The sequence below is a fragment of the Mauremys mutica genome, chromosome 3, assembly GCF_020497125.1.
Source record: "Mauremys mutica isolate MM-2020 ecotype Southern chromosome 3, ASM2049712v1, whole genome shotgun sequence".
NCBI classification, from domain to species: Eukaryota; Metazoa; Chordata; order Testudines; family Geoemydidae; genus Mauremys; species Mauremys mutica.
In genome coordinates this window covers 125,135,093-125,158,448 of record NC_059074.1, presented here as the reverse complement: position 1 = coordinate 125,158,448, position 23,356 = coordinate 125,135,093, and the positions used below count along the sequence as shown (strand labels likewise).

The 23,356-nt window shown below is 39.0% G+C and overlaps 1 protein-coding gene across 5 annotated transcripts in view; it reads left to right on the top strand.

Moving 5' to 3' along the window:
• LOC123366276 overlaps positions 1 to 21,886 on the top strand; it is a 97,784-nt gene extending 75,898 nt beyond the window's left edge. For 3 of the 5 annotated variants that reach the window (XM_045009563.1, XM_045009564.1, XM_045009565.1), the window contains 5 exons: positions 8,059 to 8,124; positions 10,986 to 11,092; positions 14,463 to 14,523; positions 17,748 to 17,950; positions 21,115 to 21,886. In XM_045009563.1, coding sequence (XP_044865498.1) covers positions 8,059 to 8,124; positions 10,986 to 11,092; positions 14,463 to 14,523; positions 17,748 to 17,950; positions 21,115 to 21,196 — 519 coding nt within the window. In that variant the 3' untranslated portion in view covers positions 21,197 to 21,886. Of the gene's footprint in view, positions 1 to 8,058; positions 8,125 to 10,985; positions 11,093 to 14,462; positions 14,524 to 17,747; positions 17,951 to 18,677; positions 18,779 to 21,114 lie in introns of all 5 variants that reach the window. The other 2 variants (XR_006578004.1, XR_006578005.1) reach the window with 2 other exon arrangements.
• The last annotated feature ends 1,470 nt before the right edge of the window (positions 21,887 to 23,356 follow it).

Below are 23,356 nucleotides of genomic sequence, written 5' to 3'. Positions count from 1 at the left end.
TTAAAAGAAATCTCCTACCATTTCATTATTACCAGTGCTGCTCCAGTAGTACAAGCAGTGGTGGGAATGCTGGCATAAACAGGGCACTGGTGATTTTAAGCATAGGGACTCTTTTATTATGCATTTGTGCAGCACCTTACACAATGGGGCCGATCCTAATTTTAGCCTCCTAGAACTATTGTAAATAATAACAAATAATAGCATAACACAGCATTGCCATTAGCAAGGCAGTGTAGGCACTGTACTTCCTGGCACTCATCCAGGTGCAAAAGATTTATGCATGCACTTAACTTTACTCACTGTGAGCAGTCCCAGTGGTCTTTGCAGGATCAGGGCCCTACTTGTTAATGGTAGGAGACACAGCTATGCTTTGCCTCATTGTTACCCCTGACTTTAAATATGACTGATAAATTAATCAAAGCATTTGGCTTGGCAGTGTAGTAGTCATGTTTAATTAGGGTGGCTGTTTTGGCATGATGTTGGTTACAGGTAGTAGTAGCTTTTAAGCCTGTTTTATTTTTAGGGGTGTACCTATCATCCTACGAAGAGAAAATAAAAAGTGAGCTAGGTTCTAGCAGCAGATTTGGAAGAATTGAAAAAGATCAAGCCACACATCACTGCTGAGTCCAAGAGCCGTTCTCCCAGATCTTCAATCAGTCTTCTTATTTATTTGTATTTATTTCTTTCCATTAAAAAAAAAAACTATCAAGTGCTTTGGGTCATGTACAAATATTATAAAATCTACAACTGCTTGGGCAAATGTTTTTTGTTTTGTTTGTTTAACTTCCCAATCCCCTCAGAGAACAAATAAGCCTTGCAATGTGACTTGAAGGTCAGCAGAATCTAGAATACCAGGAACTTTAGTTGTGGTCTTTTTTTTCTTTTCTTTTTTAATTGTAGAGTCTGTGTGCGAGCACTCATTGGTTTTATTTTATTTCTAATTTAAAGAGAGAAGCTGAAATCCTTTGATAGAGAAGAAAATGTCCCTTTGCTGTTGCTCAAATGTAAGGCCAAATCCTAGTCCCACTGAAGTCAATGAAAAGCTTTTGTTGATTGTAGTGGGATCGTAACTTGTCCCACAGAGTTATATTTTAATATATGTTCAGATCTATCACCCATTCTGCCTTCATAACAATAAAACATACCTTTACTGGTGGCTTGACAGTGTTCCTATCTCTGACTAAAGATGACATGGTGATGGCAAAAATATGCAGCTCTGTGGGCTAGGGGCTGTCTTTTTGTTCTGTGTTTGTACAGCTTCTAGCACAATGGGGTCCGGATTCATGAGTAGGGCCCCTAGGTGAGATGGAATACAAACAATAATGTGTGTATTTTAAAACGTCCCATCACCTCATTTAGGCCGTGATTGAGGAAAGCATCCCTATTCAGGACTTCACTTGAACCTCCCATTTACTTTGAAGTGTGCTTAAATCCTGTTGACCTCAATGACTAAATTTAAGCACATGCTTAAGCAGGGCTTTGGAGTGGAGCCCAGAGCTGGAGCGTGGACAAGTAGCTGGAGCTGGAGCGGGGACGGAGCAGAGCAATTCAAAAATTTGATTGCTTCAAATCCCTGTGCTTAAGTGCTGTCCTGAATAAGGATCGACTTCATCATTCATGTAGGTGCTTTTTTGCGTTGCAGCCTAACAAGGCAGACCTCCCTCATTCTTTTAATCAATTTTTTCTTGGAGAGAGCAGGTCAGTTTTGATTCAGTTAATTTTCAGGAGAATTGTATGGGATATCTGATGTGGTTGTTTGGGGAACCCCAGTGTTGGAAAGATATCTATATTACCAGTTGTATGTGTGCAACATTTTGGAACTTAAAAATCATGTATTTATTTTTTGATTTATAAAGCACTTCTATCATGCATATTCCTAAGTGAGACCAGAATCAGGACCTGTGTCTTTATTAATGCCTTGTGTGTGGTGCCAAGCAGGCTGTTCTCACTTCATACAATTTGGGGAGCTATATAGATAAAAAAAAGTTACTTTTTAGACCTATAAGTAGACAGATCCCTGCCTGGATAACCTTACAATCTAAGCGGACAACATACAGACAGCTGAGTAGGAGAGAAGTGCTCTCTGTGTCTACTTATCCCAGTAGCCCCTATTAAACTTCCAATGAGCCCTCAAACTTTGCCTATAGTTATTTACTAAATTATTTTGTATTTATTAATACAAGCTATTAAGGCACCTAAACAATTGGATTGAAAGGTTTCAAAAGTGTTGTGTGTCCAAAGCTCCCATTTATTTAGGCACCTAAATATAGCCTTTGGGGTAGAATTTTCAAAAACACTCAAGTGACTTGAGCTTACATCCCATTGGCTTTCAATGGCACCTAGGCTCCTAAGCCACTTGGTTATGTCTACTCTGGGGGGTCTGAGGGGTCACTGCAGCACAGGTAGACATACCTAAGTAGCATAGGAGATGTAGCAATATGGGCTTCAACACAGGCTAGTGACCAGCATGCCGGGGACTCTGGGTACATACATGTGTTGTGAGCCTGTGTTGAAGTCCATGCTGTCACCTCTATGCTTCTATTTTTAGCTGTGCTAGCTCAGGCATGTTTACGTGTGCTGCAATCACACCTCGGATAGGTGTGTAGACGTACCCTGAGGCCCTTCTGAAATTTTTGCCTTTAGCAGACTAATTTTAGGCACCCATTTCTGAAAACCTTGACTTAAATGTATTTAAATTATTCTGCAGTAAATTTGCAGATCTATTAGACGCTATTCAGGAAAGCACTTAAGCATATGCTTAAAGTTAGGTGAATTCCTGAATCAGAATCTTAGTTATTAGCTGTATCTTAAAGCAGCAAATGAACATTTTTAAAGGTGGAATTCTCTGTCTACATTAACAAATTATAAATATGTGTTAGGACTCCAACTAAGGCTTGTGGCATAAGCTTGCACCAGTTGATGTTGATGGTGTCTTAAACAATCAGCCTCAATTGTGTGGACTTATTGTTGAATAAGATCATTGAATCATCTAATGGGAGGTTAAATGGAAAGTAAAAGTCTTCGTAGTGGTGTGATGGAATTCCTGTGTCTAATTAAAGCCTCAAAGCATTTTTTAAAAGCTGTATAAAAGGTGAATCATTTCTGTAAACAGCCCCTAAAGCAAAAAACCCAACACCTTTGCTGTGGGGAGAAGTAATATGGCCCAGAACACCTTCGCAAACAAAGAGTTACTCTTCTGCAAGCTGCTCTCTTCCTTCAGCAACTCAGCATGGGGTGCCAGAAAAATCATTAACAGGCTCATCCTGCACTTCTCCCTTTTCCACACCTGCATATCACGATCCCTGCTGTAACTTTATGGACCGTGAGGAGGCAGGTTTGACGCCATGAAACACAGGCTTAGCTAACAGCTGCAGGATGGGCAGAAAGCCAGACAGTAAAATGTAAAGAGGAGGAAGGAGAGGGATCACCTTTGAAGTTTACAAAAAAAGCATGACTTTGACCACTTCCTTTTTAAATTAGCTGTCTCAGGTACATTGAGATATTGGCCACCAGCTTGAATGTAAAAAACCAAAACAACAACAAAAAAAACGTGGGTGGGTGGGGAATTGCTTGGAACTAGTCAATGTACTGTAGTTAAAATGTGAAGTCGTGTGTGTGTGTGTGTGTGTGTATAAAATATAATTTTCTTTTTAAAACCTTTTTAAATTTTTTTAACTTTGAGTATTAAAGGAAAGAATGTATTCCATTTGGGAATCTCGGAGCTAAAAATGGTGTGTGCCTGTCAAGTGTGAAAAGCTACATTAATGCAGCGTTAAAGCTGAAATTCGAATCACATGCAAGCCAGGAAATTCATAGTTACGGTTCCCACAGCAACAATAACTCAGCCCCCTTGTGCATATGCAGAATTCTGGATTACTTTATATGGTGTTAACTTACAGCAAATTCTAATCTTAGTCACATGAGTGAATTTCCCGGGTAGCTCCAGTGGCTATTCTAGATTAGCACTAGCTTAACTGAGAGCATACTTTGGTGATACCATGGAAAAATTACAGTTGCTGTGGCAACTACAATTTTGAATTTATTCAAATCTGAACCTTTGGAGTGTGTGTGGTTTTGTTTTGTCTTGTTTTTATTTTGCATTTAATTATGATTAACAGAAGGATAAAGAAAAATTTTAAAAACCTCTGTTTGGTTGTATATTTAGAGGCTAGAATCTAATTTTGATTACGGCAGTGTAAATTGGAATAACGACATTGATGTCAATGGTCTGTCTTAAAATCTGATCCTTTATGTGTAGGAGTGTGTTTGTTTCAAATGTGAGCTCTCAGATTGAGGGGACTCTCAAACATATTGAGTGTGTTTATTTTAACTGTATTGAACTCTATCAAACATTGATTTGAAATGATACATGTGCTTATTTGAATGTGTACTTGTTAAAATAACCATCCATTGATTTTCAGGGTGGGGAACTCAAAATATCTGCTTATTCATCTTGTATATGCAACAAGGGTGCCTCATCATGGCACATCTTAAAAAGATAAGGGACATGCACGATACATTTTCAGATGACTTTGTTTTGATAAACCTGGCAAAGGCATTCATCTCCATGGTGTATTCCAAACTGGAGGTTTGACGTTTCTAAAAAAGAGAAAATGATTTGAGGTGAGAGCTGCCCAAGAAAGCATCTAATGCCCTAACTAGTGATTTTTTAAAAAAAATAAATAAATACATAAAATGTCATGCTCTAGTATTTCAGAAATCCTGGAATGAGTTCTTAATCCAAATCACTGCTGGAGTGAGAACAAGCATGAGAAAGGTCCACCAAAAGAGGGTCCAATTCAGTTCCCATTGAAGTGAATGGAAAGAAAGCAGAATGACTTCAATGGGAGTTGAATCAAGGCCAGAGTAATTTAGTTGGGAAGTTACAGTACTTGAAAATAGACCCTTAGAGTAGAACAACTAGTGTCTTGATGTGTGATTTATGCCAGTAAATATATTTGTTTTGTTTTGTATTCACGAGTCTGATCCTACACTAGTCACTCAGGTAAAACGTCCACTGAAGCCAAAGGATATTTTGCCTGATTAAGGACTGCAGGATAAGACCTATAACTATCTTAAGTATTTAAAAGAATGTTATGTCTCTTCTTTTGAAAAAGGTAAAAGGACAGCTTGAAAGGAAAAGAAAAAATATATCTAGCTCAACAATAATTTACTTCATTAGTACATATAGCATCATTTTTAGTTTAAATGGTTCATATGTGAAGTTCAGAAACAGGGGAAAAAGGAGTATTTTAACTCATTTATAATCTCCAGTTAAACTTCATTTATTTATCAAATAAGGACTTTATCTATATTGTCTATTACACTAATTCATATACATATTTTTTCTTTATCTGTCAGCCATTCAATGGTTTATTAACTTAGACTCCTCCAAGGGAGTACCATAAGTCCATTTGATGCTCCTTACTGTTGTATTTTTCCCCTGCTTAGGACCTCTGATTTAACTGAAAGGTGTACAAACCACACATGTGGCCAGACAGCTCCCCGAGAAAAGATATAGGAGTGTTGATTTTGTTACTTAAAAATCAAGTACTGCAAACAAATTCATAATATTTTATCATCCTAGTCCTATCAGGAACCAATTTTGGCGGGGAAAAACTCCCCTAACATTCCTAAATTCATGGCCTTCAGGATCTGTGAATCTATACATGTGTCAATGGGTTTCTTTTCCCCAGTCAGTGGTTGGCAAAAATTGCATCCTGATAGGACTATGATAAATAATATGAAATTGTTTGTAGTGCTAAAACCTTTCATTTAGGGCTGCATCTCTCTCTCTCTCTCTCTCTCTCTGGAAATCTGGCATAATTGATGAGGAAGCTGACAGAATAATGGTGAGTTGACAGTTTGGCACAAAGACTTCTGGGAGCTCTTCAAATGAAAAACATTGGCAACACCTGCAAATTTTGTGGATAGGGGAAGGCCCTGAACAAATAACATTAACTTTAAAGTTCCTGGGCTTGTTGTGTTGTTAGAACAATGTATTACATTTCTTAGATCAGGTAGTGAAAAATATAAGGTAGCATATTTTACTAAGAAACTATATTTTTCTTTCATAATGGTTTTAGGTGCATTACCTATAATATAACATGATGTCTTAGCCTGATGACATGTCAAGACGTAAGGGCCTGATTGCAGTCTCACAGCACTGTAAGTCGGGAGTAACTCTGAAGTCTGCAGAGCTACAGTAATGTAAGAGGAGAATCAGGCCCCAAGACTCTAGAAGAGATGCAATATACGGGTGAAAAACAGATTAAAAAGAAAAAGTAACAAGATCTATTTTCTGTAATCTCATTTCCTAATAAGTGGCAGTATCCTTAGTAAATAAAATAGATGTTGAGAGGGAAATACAAGGAAATGCTTCTCTTGAGGCTGGTCTCTAGAGTCCTTATGTATTTTGGATCAAGGTGATTTATGAGGTCACCAGAACACAGGAGTTCCACAGTATATTGTTTTCTATTTCAATATGGATTGGAGATTGAATGCCTGCTATGTTGCTCTTTCACTTTTCTCCACCAGCTGGCTACCTTTGCTTTGTATTGAAGAAAAGGAGTCTGTTGGGGGTGTGTGTGTCTCTCTCTCTCTCTCTCTCTCTCTCTCTCTGCCACTATTGTAATAGCTGCAGCGGACATTGCTGATGAAGTCACAGTCCATTGTTCTGATGTCAGGAAGAGAACAGTGATGGCTGAATCTGGGATATGCCTTAGTATAATGTGAGCTAGAATACATTTGTTGTTCTCTGGTATATTTATGTCTGCAGCCCTTGCAGCGTGGGATCTCTGGATCTCATAAGCTAAGCACTGTTATATTTGCATAGGAGACTTGCAGAGAATGTCCAGGCACCCTAGGAAATTATGTTGATGACATAGATGGCATTTTGCCTTTGCATCATTACTGAGCCATGTCCTAGCTGGCTGGTAGGGGCTGCTGTCTTGTTTTGGAATGCGACCCTTTCAAAGAGCCATAAAACAGAGGGTTTTTTCCCTTTATTAATATTTCTTAATGGCTTTGCTATTTAAAGTGGCAACTGAATAGTAAGACATTAATATTTCTGCACTGCTTTGGAAACAAAGTGCTAAATTATAGTAGTAGCATGTTTGTAAGTGGATAAAAATAAATGTATTTTATCAGGAAATCTAATAAACACACTAATAAATGTAGCTTCTGGTACCCAGGAGATATGTGTGTGTTATTTTCCTCCTTTTAAAGGAGGAGAAACTGAAGCTTAGAGAGGTCCAGGGACTTGCCCAGGGCTACACACTGAATCAGTGGTAGAGCTAGGAATAGAATCCCACTTTCCTGCCATCAAGTAATGGTTTAACCACTGTCAAGAAGGTTTCAAATTCCGTTAGACTGAAAAATTAATACCATTTCTCTTTGTTTTTTTCCTTATGTTAATAATGTTTCATTTGCACCCAGTGGGCCAAATTCTTCTGTTATTTACACCCATTCACCTTATTTATGTGCATGGGGCTGCATAGCTATATGCAAAGCACAAGTCGACCTAATTATTTTGTTCTATATAATTACAGTTAAAATAGGGCTGGTTAAAGGCTTCTGTACATAAGGTCAGACTCTGATCTATGTTTCACCGGTGAAGTCAATGGAGTTACTCTGCCTATGTACATGGATGGAATCAGGATATTTGCCCTGAAGCTGGATATTTCATATCCCCAGCCTGTCTCTTAACTGCTTTGCTCAGCTATGTTGAATCACACCACTTGAGCAAGCTAACAGTTGTTTCAGAAATGCAGTCACAGCAGTAGACAATGCTTATTTAAAATCTTAGCTGTTCCTTTTCTTCAGCTGAATGAGACCTGAACAAGGCAGCTGAGTTGGATATTCTAGCTAACTTTTGGATCACATGACTGTGGCTTTTCTGCCGCTACTTTAAATTACTATCAGCTTCTGAACTTCTCAAGGCAGAAGCTTGAGGTCTTGTTAGTGTAAGATGAGTGAAGCTATGGGCCACATTTGGTGAGCCCCACTTTGGTTATCTCTGTTTCATGCTAAATCTGAGAGTTGAATTATTTCCCACAGCTGCTGCTTTCTTGGCTTTCTGAATTGCAGAAAAGGCCTGAAGAGCAATCCAGAACTCAGGAGGTGGTGAGTTTCCTTCAGCAAATCTTCACAACATCTCTGCATCACCCACCCTCCCCACCAAAAAAAAAGAAAGAAAGAAAGAAAAAAGTTTATTTGAGCTCTTGTAATTATTCTGTCTGGGAGAGGAGCCAAGGTGTCGAAGTATCAAAGTGAAATTCAGAAGAGTCAAGAGCAAGCAGAGACTTGAAGGGGAAGAAAGGGAAGTAGGAAAAACACTTGTCTTTATCATGGTAATAGTAATGAAGCTGAGCAGAAGAAGCCCAGACAATGGGCTAGGTTACTGTACTATAAACTGCTTCCTGCCACTGAAATTCACAAGTCACCTTTACTCGGCTGATTAGAGAACTACAAAGCCAGGCGAGCTGGTTTTGACTTTCTGTCAGAAATTCGCCACTACTTAACATTTCCGATATTCAGAGCTGCCCTGTAGACATAGTTTTTGTTCCTGAAAAATTAAATGTGGACTCAAAACAAATGAGCAGCTCTGTGGGGTTTATTGATTACAAATGATGGGTTGGGCATGGTAACATTTTGGGCCTGACAATCCAAGGTGTTAAGCACCCTTAAAATTCTGATGGACTCTGGTGGGAGTTGAGGCCATTCATACTAGTCCTTCAATGTCAGTTAAATATGGGGTGTATCCCAAAGATTTATCTTGCTGCCCCTCTCCAAAGTCTGTAGGCTGGCTGGCCCTGGGCATAGTGGGGTGCCAAAAGTGGATGGGATTCTGTCACACTTGGGAGGTGGTCAGTGAAAAATTATTTCACCAGCCAGCCTCTTCCCCCACTACCCTACCTCCAAAATGACACGGCCAACTCTGTACCTTCTTCTAACTTTCTTTTAAATCCAGTGCCTCTGCCCATGCAGGATATCCAGCCCTTCAGGGACACAATCAGGCTTTCTAATCAATTAGCTTAATCCTGCTGTAAACTTGCCTATTTGCCATTCATGTCAATGAAACCTTGGTTACAGTGACTCTCTCACCACAAAAGCTTTTTAAAAAAGAAAACAAAAAAACTCCCACCTATCTGTCCATCTGCATCTGTCTACATGGCTTTAAAGGCAAAACTATAAGACAAGAAAAGGAAATGTCAGCAACAAAGAAGCACCCTTTTCGTGACCATACTACTTAAAATAACTTAGTCAGTAAAATGTGGAAGGATTTTTGGTGACTGTCTTTTTACCATAATAATTTTCCTTCGGGGTGGAGGAATTACTATTTTTTAAATTATTTCAGTAGATGAATATTGATGTATTTGCTCTCTACTGTATAACTTTTATGCACGAGTAGTCCTGTTGTCTTTGCAGAATATGGACCTTTATAAATGATTATTTAAATTGCACCATAAATGTACATAATGCTTTACAGAACAAGTGAAGAGAGAGTCCCTGCCACAAGGAACTTAGAATCAACAGCTAGATGGATGTATGGTTCCACGGTGGTGTTCTTCATAGTGTGTGTGTGTGTGTGTGTGTGTGTATATATATATATATATGTGCTCTGACCCTGCAATGAGCTCCACATAGGCAGATTATTGAAGCACAGGCATCTGTCCATGCAGAGCTCATTAGAGGATTGAGAACATAGTATATTAAGTCAATTTTTCTTAAATAAAATTTAAAACACATACACTAGCCATTTGGTATTTACAACTTATCCCTGTATATAAGTTGTATATAACTTCATTTGCTGTTTTGAGCATGTAATCGAAATAACTTTTTGTCCTTTTTTTTTTTTACATACAAGAGCTATGCAATGGTGGGGTACAGTACAAGTAACAAGAACAATTTTTAAAATACACTTGAGCAGTCCATTGAGTGTATCGACTGGGACAAGTTCTGCTCTTCATTTCATTCCTATAAGCCTATTGATTTTATTAGGGTTGCAGAGAGGGTAGAATGTGGAAGGCACTGTATAGTGGGCCACTTCAGTCATGGATTAAAAACTGATCCTGCCTGTAGGGTCTGATGGAAAGCCCATTGTAGAGAGTAGAAGGACTCCGATTCATTTAATGGGCTTTAGACTGGGCCCTTAAGTAGCTCAAAGCTCCAGAAACCAAACAATTTGTATTAAAAATAAAACTCCTTCTCTATTTTGTTTTATTTATGGAAGTGTTATCGGCTAACTCAATCCCTGGGTGCTGAGAATTGTTCAGTTTACAAAGAAGGCCAAATTTATGAATCAATTAGAGATCCATGTAATGATAAAATATGATTAGAGCTAAAAATTGTTATTCAGATGTAGTTATTAATGTAGAAAGCATTTGTATGCTATGCAAACTGGGAGAAGCGTACTAGTGGGGGGACTTGTGAGTAACCAGACCAGCCACAAAGTGATAGGAATGGACTTTCTCAAAATAAAAGGAAGGCACTGCCTATTAGGATAAGCCGTTCCAGTGCACTAGACAGCTAGAAGTTTAGGGAAAGCTAAATGCAGCTGGAAGTGTGTTGCAAGTGACTGTGAATGTTAAAAGTATCGGTTTTAAAAATGTATGTTATATGAAAACGTACATTTCCTTTGATAAAAAATTAAACTAAATTAAAAAATAAACTTTACTGGGCTCATCCTGATCTGACATACGAGGTGTAAATTGACTTTTGTATTGTTAGTTTGGGTTTATGTCATTGTAATAAATGAGATTGTTTCAGTATTGGTAATAGGACCTACCGAGTGCAAAGCTCAAAACTTTTTCAAATGAATCAAGTGCACAGATATTTCAGGACGTAAGAGTTAGTACAGAAACCTAAAAGTAATCATTGTCTTCCATTCTTCCTAAATATAAAAGTTGCTTTGAGTTTTCAACCTTCTGCTCAGTAAGCTCGTACTCTGTATAAGTTGTTACATGCTATTTTTTTATTTACAGAGCAAACCTTGCAAAAGGACTAGGAAGCATTTCCACCATGAACGACATCTGATTTACTTGCATCATATGTATCATCTCGCCCTTCTTAATATGACATCTTCCAAGAGGTCAGTTAATGTCATGAACAAACTGTATGAAGATGTTTGTGTAAGTTAAGTTGGAACATTTTCATGTGCTGTATTTTTCTGTTCTTAACACACAGCTGTGTTAGCTGATATAGTTCATAAGTCAATTAATGGTCTACACATGAGGTTTGAATACCAAGTCTCCTTGGAGTCATTGGTACAAATCCTAGGAGGGTTGGCTGAGCCCTTCATCTTTCCAAGGCAGATAAACTAAGGATGGGATTCCAAGGGGGACTTAAGTGCCCAACTGCCATTTTAGCCGCATAAGTCCCACACATTTAGATGCCACTGAGACCCTCAAAACCAGCTTCAGTCTAACCCTATAGTTGCCTAAAGTCCTTCCATGCCTCAGCTTCTACTGTTAAGGTCCCTGGATGTAAAGAGGGTAATTTTCCTTTTCCTGAAAAAGACCAAGCCCTTTAGAAAGTCTCATCGATTATTTGTAGCATATCGGGAGAGATGCCAGGGAGAACCCATTACCAAACAGAGATGCTTATTCTGGAGTGGGGAGTGTATAGAGCATTGCTATATTTTAGCTAGGAAAGCAGTACTTCCTGGTTTAAAGACTTGTTCTATGAGTGCCACCTGTCAGTGGGGTTGGCTTACGTACGTTCCCCTAGTGGAGATCTGCAAAGCATTAACTTTGAGTTCATCGCACACCTTCACCAGATACTACTGTTGTATTACTATAGATGGAATAAATGGGCCCAAAGAGTTAAAGGTGTTAACGACCCAGTCACTGTCCAGTATTAAACTGTTTTAAATAAGGTTTGGTTTACAGAGTCCTTAGCCTTCTTGATACCATGGCAAATGCATTATTTTTTTTACCTTTTATTAAAGATAGAGAAAAAGAAGGAAAAACAGGTAAAGCATTTGAAATGTAAAGTACACCTCTACCCTGATATAACGCAACCCGATATAACACCAATTCAGATATAACGCGGTAAAGCAGCGCTCCGGGGCGGCAGGGCTGTGCGCTCCAGCGGATCAAAGCAAGTTCGATATAACCCGGTTTCACCTATAATGCGGTAAGATTTTTTGGCTCCCGAGGACAGCGTTGTATCGGGGTAGAGGTATATTAAGTAAGGCTTTTAACAACATCACTTCCTTTTCCCTTTAGCTGGAGAGGTTCTTTAGAAGGAAAACCCCCTTAGTCTAACTGTCTTTTAGAAGATACCAAAGATGGAAAAAACTTTCCTTTTGAGGAAAAGAGAAGTTAGTTGCGATGGGCTGGAGCGGTCATTGTTGCTGCTGCTGCTGCTGAAGTCCAGTCCCGTTTCCAAAAGAGGAAAGAAAAGAACAGCAAAGACAGAAAATGCAGCTTTTCTCTCTGATGTCGACTCTCGTTTAACCCCACTGCTGGAAAAACACAGGCACAGCACATAGTCTTATTAGCCATTCTGGGTATGTCTACACTGTACTTAGACACCGGTGGCTGGACCATGTCAGCTGGTTCAGGCTTGCGGGGTTTGGGCTAAGGGGCTATTTAATTGCAGTATAGACATTTGGGCCCGAGCTCTAGGACCCCCTCACCCCACCTTGTTGGGTCCTAGAGCCCAGGTTCCAGCCTGGCACCAAATGTCTACACAGCCATTAAACAGTCCCTTAGTCCGAGCTCTGTGAGCCCAAGTCAGCTGCCATGGGCCAGCCGCAGGTTTTTCATTGCAGTGTAGACATACCTTCCGAGACCTGACAAACTTGTACCAGCATATGACTGTTTAGGGCACTGTATTTAACTGCCTCTTTCTAGTCAGAGGCTCACAGCAGCATTGCAAAATATGAAGTCTTGGCTCGCTAAGCCAGACTTTCCTTAGACAAAAGGAGAGGGATAGGAAAGAAAAGAAGTAAGGTGGGGAAGGAAAAGGACACACAAGGGATGGGTGGGGTGGAGAATAAAGTCTCCCATCCCAGGTGGTATTTGGGATTCAGAAGTAGCCAGTACAGCTGGAGATGTCATCTGGGTCCCTCTCTTGGCCTGGCCTGGTCTGGTCAGGACATCTCAGGATTAGGATGAAGAAGGTCCAGGGTCCCAGGAGATGGCAAGGGTGACAATGATGGAGCTTATTTCTTCCCCTTTTTGCAGCCAGCCAGCGTTCCAGCAGCCTCTGCTAATTTTCAGCCCACGGTCTCTTTTTTAGGACCCCAAAAAGGTAGTGATGGGCGGAATAGTCCATTCCTTCATTATTTTGTTCACTCACTAGGCATACTTTCCAACGCACCAATTTTGGTTCATTAATTTCTGGTCTTACACTTACCAGGCATAATTTTAATACAGTCCTTGAGTTTTATATCAGTTGTCCTTTGTGTTTGGACTATTTCAGTCTCTTGCTTTTGCACATTTTCCCATCGACATTTGTTGTTATAGCTTCTTGTGACAGCTAATAAATGTTCTTACAGTATTTACAGTTAAGAACACGTTTACTGTAATTGTGCAGGCCCACTTATTACAACACTACTCCCTGGCTTTAGCATTGCGTGTCCAATGACCAGTTTGGGAGAGCAATGCTACAGTTCATATTTGTCTAAGAACTCCTCATCCACCATCCACCTGGTGGGGCACTACTTGCTAATCTCCCATAAGTGGGAATGCACAGAGGGCCTCAAACAAGAAAGAAAAACTTACCGGCAAACTGTCGTTCTTCAAGAGTCACGTCTGTGCATTCACACTACCCATCTGCCTTCCCCTCTGCCCAGAGCTCTATATAACTTGAGGACTCTGTAGTTAGGGAGAAGGAACTGAGGTGGTTGCAGTCCTTCATTCAAAGTAGGGCAATGATGTCATCTTCTCACAAGCTCTTTTGTGCGCCCTCCCAGCAGACACAGGTTTTCAAGGTGGTTCCGCAGCTCAATGCCAGATGGCATATCTGTAAGTGGGAATGGACAGAGGTGACTATCAAAGAACACCATGTAGGAGTTATCATTAGAGCTGGGCAATTTTTTTTTTAAGAGACTGGTAAATATGCCAAAAAATGTAGTTTCGGAATGACCACTTCTGTCCGCTAATTTGGGTCATATTCAGTAAGTGGTTAGAGCTGTATTAAAAAAATTTCCCTCTTTTTATAATTAAGTCAAAATGGTTCACTTCAAAATGATGTTTCATTTCAAGTTAATTCTATCTGAATCTATTGTTTTCCAGTTTTTCATTTTGCTTAGAAAAAACAATTCAGTTTTGATTTGAAATTAACCAAAGTGGGTTTCCCTGCCCCCCCTCCCCCCACATGGCCACCAGTCTGACAAATTAAATATTTGCTCAGCTCTAGTTATGATAACATCTGCTGTGTATTCAAAGAGTGATGATCCTGACTCCTTTCTTCTAAATTTGCTTTTCTCTGTTTGGTGCTACCTGGAACAGACTGCTGGAGAAAAATGGTCAGTTCGCAGTTGCTGAAAAAGAGCACAGTGTCCATGATCTGGTTAGTAGTCAAATGGTCATTGCTATCATCTATACCTTCTGCTTTTTAATGAATAATTCACCAAGGCAAAGTAATAGCTAAAGCGCTTTTCTTGACTGTCGCTACAAATGCTACAGGCCTAGAATGTTTTTATTTTAAAGCTTTACAGTATTCTTCACAGTCCAGACTGCATATCAGACAGATCAGTGGTAGGTATGTGGATTTGTGCACTGGCCTTTCACCTTACAAAACCACCACACAATTTGTTACAATTTATAGTCTCTGTAGAGGCCCAGGATTGAAATATAGGGTTCAGGCCAGAGGGTCGTTGATAGAACTATGTGCCGAAGTTTGCACAATTCCTATGTGTATTATGCCTGAATCAGTCCAGCCCTATTAGCTTCCTACTTACGTAACAGCTAAAATAAACTTAGAACTAAACCCCAAGTGAAATCTTGACTTCATTAAAGTCAATGGCAAAATTCCCATCAACTTTAGTGGGGCCACAATTTTTCTCCTCCCCCGTTTTCAATCTCCTTCTGCAGTATTACATGTTAGCTAAATGCAGGGGAGTGGAGTAAGGCATTATCAGGGGACTTGGTTATACCTAGGCTTGGCAGAATTTGATTTTTATTTGTTTATAATTTTGACAGATATCAATATTTATTTTAAGCCTTTTTAGATTTTTATTGTTTTTAAATTTTCACAGTTGCAGGAAATTACACAGGGGCCAGACAATGAGGGCAGTCAGACAGTGATTATTTAATGACACTAGACATTGAGATTCAAAAAGTTAAAGCTTTTATAACTAGTAAAACACACATTGTCAACATCACTTGTCAAAATATACAGAGTAAATATTCTTAAATCAAACTTATAAGTTCTCAAGCAGAATTTTCCTTTCTTTGCCCATCTGTATATTTTGATTATTATTGATGGAAATATTTTTTCTTGTGTTTGGGACTGTGTATGGTAAAATTGATGTTTACTGATGAAAAATCTCATCCTTCCAAGTTTAGTTATACAACTTTAAAAAGATGTGGTGCAAACATAACCTGTGTCACCACCATGTAAGTGGGACCTACTATAAGAGAATGTGAGCAGTGATGTAGAAAAATAAAGATTGTAAAATAAAGATTATATGACTTCCCGTAGGCAATATTCTTTTAGAAGCATCCTTTCCACACAGAACAGATTAAAAAACCATGTTGTTGCATACAATTGTGTGTAAGAGATGGTTTTCACTAAAACATTTTCTGGGGCTTTTGGACATTACTTGCATAGATTACTCTACTGTTAATGCTGTCTTCTTAGATGTTTAAAAAGAGAAGTAGGACCAATCTTTCTAGACCCGAATGGTTTAGAATTAGGTTCCTAAATCCATATTTACGCCCTGATACTGCACATATGCATCAGTGTTTGCAGGATTAGGGTCTTAAATCGCTAAATAAGTGACCTGTTTTTCAGTGGAGCGGTGGGTGCTGAGCACCCTTGAAAATCATGTCACTTGTTTAATTGCCTAAATATGGATTTTAGGTTCTAACGCTAAACACCGCAATCTTAAAATTTTGGGCTTGATTATATCACCTTTTTGTTTGTGAAAATTCTCTTTACATCTCCTTCCTACACTTGCCAGTTTGTATTAAGATTTTGAGTCATCAGTGAAGCCCTTTTATAGTGAAATTGGGTTTTTGTTTTTGATTTTTTTTTAATAGAAAAGCTTTACTCTTAGCAGAGGCTCAGTGTAACGGGAATTGCAGTTTGCACATTGCATGGCACAGAAACTGTTAGGAACTTTCATTCTACTTCACTATAACTGGAGTTTTTCTGTATCTTAGTTCACCATAAGCAGTTTGCTCTGTCTGTCTGAAATTACAACTGGTAATATAATGAGAAAAGTTATTTACTAATAAATAATTTAACAATTAATGGGGAAAATGTATTGAATAAATCATATAACTGAATAATAATTTGTATCTATAGAGCTGTTCAAATAATGACAAAATGTATAACTGAATAATCTATTTCAATACATAAGTTAGAATCCATTGGATGAATCGATCAGGACATGCAGGTGGCTGAGGACATTGGGATGGATTTTAAGCAGCCAGCCACAACTTTTCTAAACCTAGCACCCCTCCCCAGTGTTACTGCCCTGTCTCCCTGTACCAGGCTTAGAAGAGGATCCAATGTGGGGTTTACAGTGCTCCTATCATGTAGCCCATATCACAGGCTAGACTCTGCACTGCCTACCCCTAGGATTCAGCCAGCTCTGCTGAATCCTCTCACTCTGCTCCCTGTGAAGAGGATAGAAGTATCAAAGAGGGACCTGGCTTTGTGAAGACTTCAGGTCTCCCTTTTCCCCATAGGCCTGAGGTCCATTAGTGAAATTCCAGGTCTCTTATTTCTGGGTACTGGCCCTTTTGGCCTTTTATCTGCACTGGACACCAGCTACAAGTTTCAATGGATTAAGTAGTCCTACGATTCCTAATGTTAAGTCCTATTCCTATTTAACCTAACTGTGTCTCGGTGAGGCTATAAGGCGAAAAAAACTCACATGCTCACCCACAATTTGGCCCTGATGGGAAAAATTCCTTCCTGACCCAGGTGACTGCTAAAAATAATCTCTTGAATTCCCATTTGATGTGTGACAGATTATTAGCATAAATAAGAAACATTATTTCAAATTAAAAGGAACTAAGCAATACATAAGTTTCTCTTCTCTTCTAAATGACTGGAGATGCCTGTTTATTGAAAAATTCCTAAAAGCAGCACAGTCCCTGAAGGCTGTATCTGAAACTGGATAATGGTCTTTAGTATTACAGTGATTTCAGGTATTTATGATGCTGGATTGAAAAAGAAATTTCATTAACTTTTCTTTCAAAGGTGTCTCTTCTATGGTTCACTGAGCTATATCATGGTCTGGATTTTATAGGCACTTCAACTGGATATCAGCTGAGTATGACCATACCGGCATGATTCCAGCTGAAGTAGCAGTCGCAGAAGAGCTGGGAGAGCTTCTCCTTTAGAGTCTAAAACTGGTATCGAGCTGAAGAGGATCATATAGTTCTAGTAACTAACAAATATGAATCACAAGTTTGAGGTTGAATTGAACATACTATGTTGCCAGGTGCCTTGTTTCCAATATCATTTGTGGGTTTTTTACAAGAACAGTTTGCAGTGTTCTGCTTTGAAAATGCAGGGCTGCTTTGTATAACCTACACTTGTGCTTCTGTTATCCCAAGATGGAATACTTGTTTCCAAGTCATCATAAACAACCTGGAAATAGCTCCACTGAAAGAGGGATAGAGGAAAGCACATTTCCCATTTTGCTAGATAGGAAACAGCACGAGCAATATCACAGGGGCTTCTCCAAAACACACATCGTTTTTAAAGAAATGAAAAACCATTCAAAGGAGAAACATGAAAATAAAGGAGCTGTTGAAATGTGAGTATGCTCAGTCTAAATGATTTGCCTGAATCAGTGCATTATGCCTATGCTCCTTAATTTAGACTGGAAATAGAAACTTGTTATATGATATATAATAAGGGCCCCATTCCCTTCTTCCTTTTGTAAATTTGACTTGAAACATTGCAGCTCTTAAGAGCAATCACACATTAAAATACATGTAGGTGTGAGCTTTCAAATATCCTCACCAGTGAATATTCAGAGCATCACACCCTGGTGCTTGCTTCTGAAGTTAACATTCAACCTGCTGTGCAAACTCAGGATATGTTTTAAAATGTCCATAATTTTGTTCTATTGAAACTAGATCTCTTCAAGCAAACACATACTCCTCATCCAGGATTAATGTGCCATGCATGCCAAATTGGAAATTTTAAAATCAGGCTGATTTCATCTGACTGTAGGAGTGCTTGTTAATATATTTCTTACCAGTCAACTAGTCTCATGTGCAAATAAAATTCATGTTATCTATTCTGGAGTTAAAATGTACCCAAAACTTGAGAGAGAGTGAGGAAAAAGGTTAGCTATTCTCTACCCCAAAGGAGAAAATGAAAAGCAAAAATAGATTTTCTGTTCTAAAATTCCTATCTCAACCATAGTTATGATGTTGCTACCATAGCACTAAAATACAGATAAATACACTGAGGAATTATTTAGATTGGCTATTTCGAGTAAGCTTTTCTAAAGATGTTTTGAATGTGTCTTACAGTTTGGAGGATCAGAAATACAATAACAGCGCCTTTGCCCCCACATGAAATGATCCCTGCGCCTCTTACCATGGAAGATGTGGTTTTGAACAATCCAGTTGTGGCATGTATTTTTATTTACTCTTTTGTCCCCCATCAGGTCAGTGCTGTATAGCCTGAAGGAGCTGTCATACACTTTTACCCCATAGATTAAAAGTTCCTTGTAGTATTCAGAGAGCAGAACTATTATAGCATCAAATTCTACCCTCCAGTGCACACAGAGGGCTCCCCTTGAGATCAGTGGAAGCTGTGAACATAGAGTGAAGGACAGAAATATGGCCAAGTGACCAACAGATACATGCAGAAACTCACACAGTTGGGGGGGGGGGATCCTTTTCACTTAAACTGCTTTACAGGAGCATCATTCATCCACTGCTTTATCCCTTTGAAATGGTGGGAAGTCAGGCAGAGGGGAGGATTGAACTTGCAGCCACTTACACTGACAAGCCCAGCATACCCTGCCACAACAAAGACAGTCTGGGTTTGGCAAATTTCCTGGCGTTCACCACCAGAGCTTCTCCAGAGCACGACCCTTGCTACCAATCCTTTTGCTGGCCAGAAACCTTCAGGGTGAGTGGGACTATATTGGGGCAACGAGGGGTGAGTTTATCAAGGCATCAGAAGGAATCTGTAGGGGTGAGCAAGACAAGACATATGGAGCATGAGGCAGGGAGTGGGCCTGCTGGGGAAGAGGGAGAAAAGATGTTAGGGAACATGGGGAGATTACAGCCATGTCAGGCAGAAAGCAGCTGGGGAGTACTACTAGCACTTCCCTACCCTCTCCACTGGATGGACCTGTTGCAGATCACTGGAGAATTACGCCACTCTGAGCCAGAGAAGAGCTATAGATCTCCTGGTGGAAAGTCTAAAAGGTTATTAGTTACTCTCTCAGAAACCAGCTGGCCAAGGCACCAGGCTGCAGCACCCAGATACTGGTTCAGAGCAGTGGTGCCCCATGTTGGGCTGTCTATTAAGGGGAGAGGACAGAAAAGTGCTAGTGCTCACCTACCTTATACTTCTCCTGTATTTCCTCCCTCCCCTAATGTGGCTGTTTATCTCCCCAACATTCATGTTTCCCCATGTCTCCTCCACACTTCCGTCCCACCATACAAAACACTTTTTCATACATCTCCAGCTCTGTAACAGTGTGGAGAATGACATATGGTCAGTGTGTCCAGCTGTTTTCTTTAGCAAAACCCTTTGGCTGTGACAAATTATGCTGATATAGGTTTACAGGACTATGAAATAAAGTTATTGCAGTAAAGTTCAGTTGCTGTGTGAAATGAGAAACCTGAACCTTTTTTTAAAGTTGGAGAAGAACCACAGAAATGTGAGGGGAAAACAGTGAAAGTTTTTGAAGAGGGAATTTTATAATAAGTTCCATGTAAAAGTTATTAATTCTTGTCCCAAAAAAATAAATGGAAAACTAAATTCTCCTGTGGAAAAATTATCATGGCAAATTTGGAGACTAAAACTAATCTTTAAACTGTGAAAGAGGGATTGTTCAATGTGCAAATCTCAAGGCAATCCCCCACTACTATAGTCACATTGGGCCTAGCTTTTACAAAGGGAATCTCTCCTCCCCTGCAGCTGACTTCAGTAGGAGTTGTGAGTAAAGACTGCAGGACTCTGACCTTAAATGTTACAAACATTTCTGCCAAACATTAGAATGAGAGGATGGGCTTCTATGGGCATCTTCCACTTAAAAGCGAATCCTAAAGCTTTAGCTCTGACAATCTCCCATTTTAAAAAATCCCTTTATTCATATATAGGCCACTAATATAGGTCTACTTGAGGGCATCAAAAGTAGAGCTGAGCAAAAATTCAGAATTTTTGTCCTGTCAGAAATTTTAATACTTTACCGTTTTTATCCCAAACTGGGACAAAAAATTTGAAATATCAGTTTTTGCAAAATGGAAATTCCAACGAAAGTCTGTTTAGAAATGGCAAAAGTTTCTCATTTTGGATCAAAATGAAACATTTCAACATTCCCAAGCCAAAAATGTTTCATTTTGGTTAGTTGAACTGAACCCCCCCAAAAAGGTTCATTCAGTCAGTTCAATAATTTCCATTTGTGTTGCATTGCTTCATGGGAGTTGTAGTTTGGGAGTCTGATCACCCATGATGCAAGTTATGTGACTCTCAAGACACACCACACAACTTGGCCAGAGGGGTGACCACATTGTATGCTGGGAGATGTACTCTGGCAAGGAAGCTCAGCCTATTGGGGGAGGAAATGGGAATCCAAACTACTACTCCCATGAGGCAAGGTGACAACAGAGAAATAGACATTTTATAACAAAGTATTATGGCATGCTATGACTATCTGTTACAACCACAAATGTTGATTATTCAGACTAACAGATGTATACATCTATGATTTTTTTTTTTTAATTTTAGGAAGCTAAGTCAACAGTTACCTACTGGACTAATTATGTGGACAAAGAAGAATCCATTTTCTAAAGAGGAAAAGGATGACTAAAATACAGAAACTCACAACAGCAATGAAATTGCAGCTTTATGTAGATCTTTACGCTGTATCCCACACATACTGTAATGTACCTATATTATGAAATCACTATACTGAATGTAACTGAACTTTCTACAGGCCAAAATCTTGGTCTCATTGAAGACCATCTGAATGTTGTCATTCACTTTATTTACAGCAGGATTTGGCTCTACAGCAGTGCTACTAAGGAATGGTTCAAAACAGATAAATGTGTCTTGTGAAAATAGATAATTTATTGTACAATTTGGCTGAGTTCCTAATCTTTAACTGATCTACAGTATTAATTGTTAGAACACACACCAATGAACTAGTTGATGCTTTTGTAGTTGCAGGTTATACTGATGTGATGAAATAAACAATTTCTCATTGAGCTCTTGCAGGCTGAGCAATGAAATCAAAGGAGGGAGTTTTAACAATAGTAGAGAAATCTAGTTTAAGATAAACAATGACTTAGATGCAAGACACGCTTTCACTTAATCAAAGAAGGCAGACAGGCTACTTATGGGCATTTGGTCAGAAATTCACTTAACTCATAGTTCTTTAATCTAAAAATCTACCTGTAAATCTATAGTGTAAGCATCTAAGCATTCACTATTAAATATGCTCAGTTTCAGATGTTTGTTTTTTAATGGATACAAGAAGCTTATTGTGTGTCATGCTGTGGGAGACTTTGCACTTCATATACAAGTGGGCTCATCAGCCATTTTGCAAACCAAACATCAATGGCTCTTGGGGCAGAGGAGGACACTTAGCACTGTGAGAGGAGAGACCAACTCAGCAGGGGAGAGAGAGCAGACTTGAAAAAACACCAAGTGAAATAATGGTGCTCTACTGAAAGAGTGCAAGCAACTCATAGGTGTCATAATCAGACTACTTGGGAGGCAAAATAATTTGAGGCTGTCCGTTGATGAGTAGGTCCCCTCAGGCACTGCTTCCAATTACTGCAGTAAAGATCTACCCACCTGTGAAGGTTCAGAGGAGAACAGGAGGGAAACATCCATAGAAAATCATCCATCATGAGTGAGATATTAAAGGCAATGTTTTAAATTGATCAAAGTTTTACATACTTAAAACATATAAAGATGGTTTATCTGATTCTTTAGGAAATGTAGTATCTTTAGTTTTCCTACCCATCTTACAGCTGTGATGCTTAGAACAAGTTTAGCTAATATATCCATCCCTCGACCAAACTGGCCAACTTTCATGCAATTTATGCATGGCTGAATACGAATTACTTTTCATGACTTTACAAGTTGGAAGAATGGGGTTGGTGTTGCATGTTATTGTATATAGATACAATCACCACTGCACACCTGATAAGTAAATATTCCTTCATAGTGCATTACCATCAAAGAGAATATCCTAAAGACAGAAGACAACGTGCTGAAGACAACTGCTAGGGTCAGTAATCTCCATAGCTATCAAGCATTCCCACTGCTGTGTAAAAACTCCATTGCAAGTTTCAATTTGAAGAAGTGAGTACCTTCACAGCCAGAGTATTTTAATAAAACAGGTCATTTATGTAAACAAAAATGTAACCAGTAGCTGCTCTCAAGACAGGAGTTAGAAAATGAAGCACCTAATAAGACACTTTTAGAAATAGCAAAAATGAAGCTGCTGTGAGTCCACTACTTTAAGGTGTGTTCATTGTTAAGCCACTTCAAGTCCAATATTAAAATCACACCTATCTTCTCTAAAGTTGATGGGATGTTTTCAGCTCCAAGCTGTTGTGCATAGCTGATCACCAGGCCTGCAGTTGTAAATATGTTCAATCCAGTTGAATCGGTGACGAACAATTCTGTGATGGTTTAGCAAGATTCCACTTCAAGATAATCAATTTGATTTCCAACTTATGCTATATTTTGATTTTTTTTTTTAAAAAGCACAAGGAGTATGAAACAAGTTACTTTAAATCTCCTCTCTGTCCAGTGAAGAAAATCTGCCAGCCTTTATTCATGTCTAAAAGAGAGAGAGGTTTTTTTATGGAAACAAAGCATATATTTTTATTTTCTTAGCCCTATATTTCAAATCACTAAGAGTCAGCATTTACAATGCTGTTAATACACCTACAATACATGCAAGTTTTCAAAACAGATTAGTAAAGAAATTAGTTCTTAAGGAGTCACTGTGCTA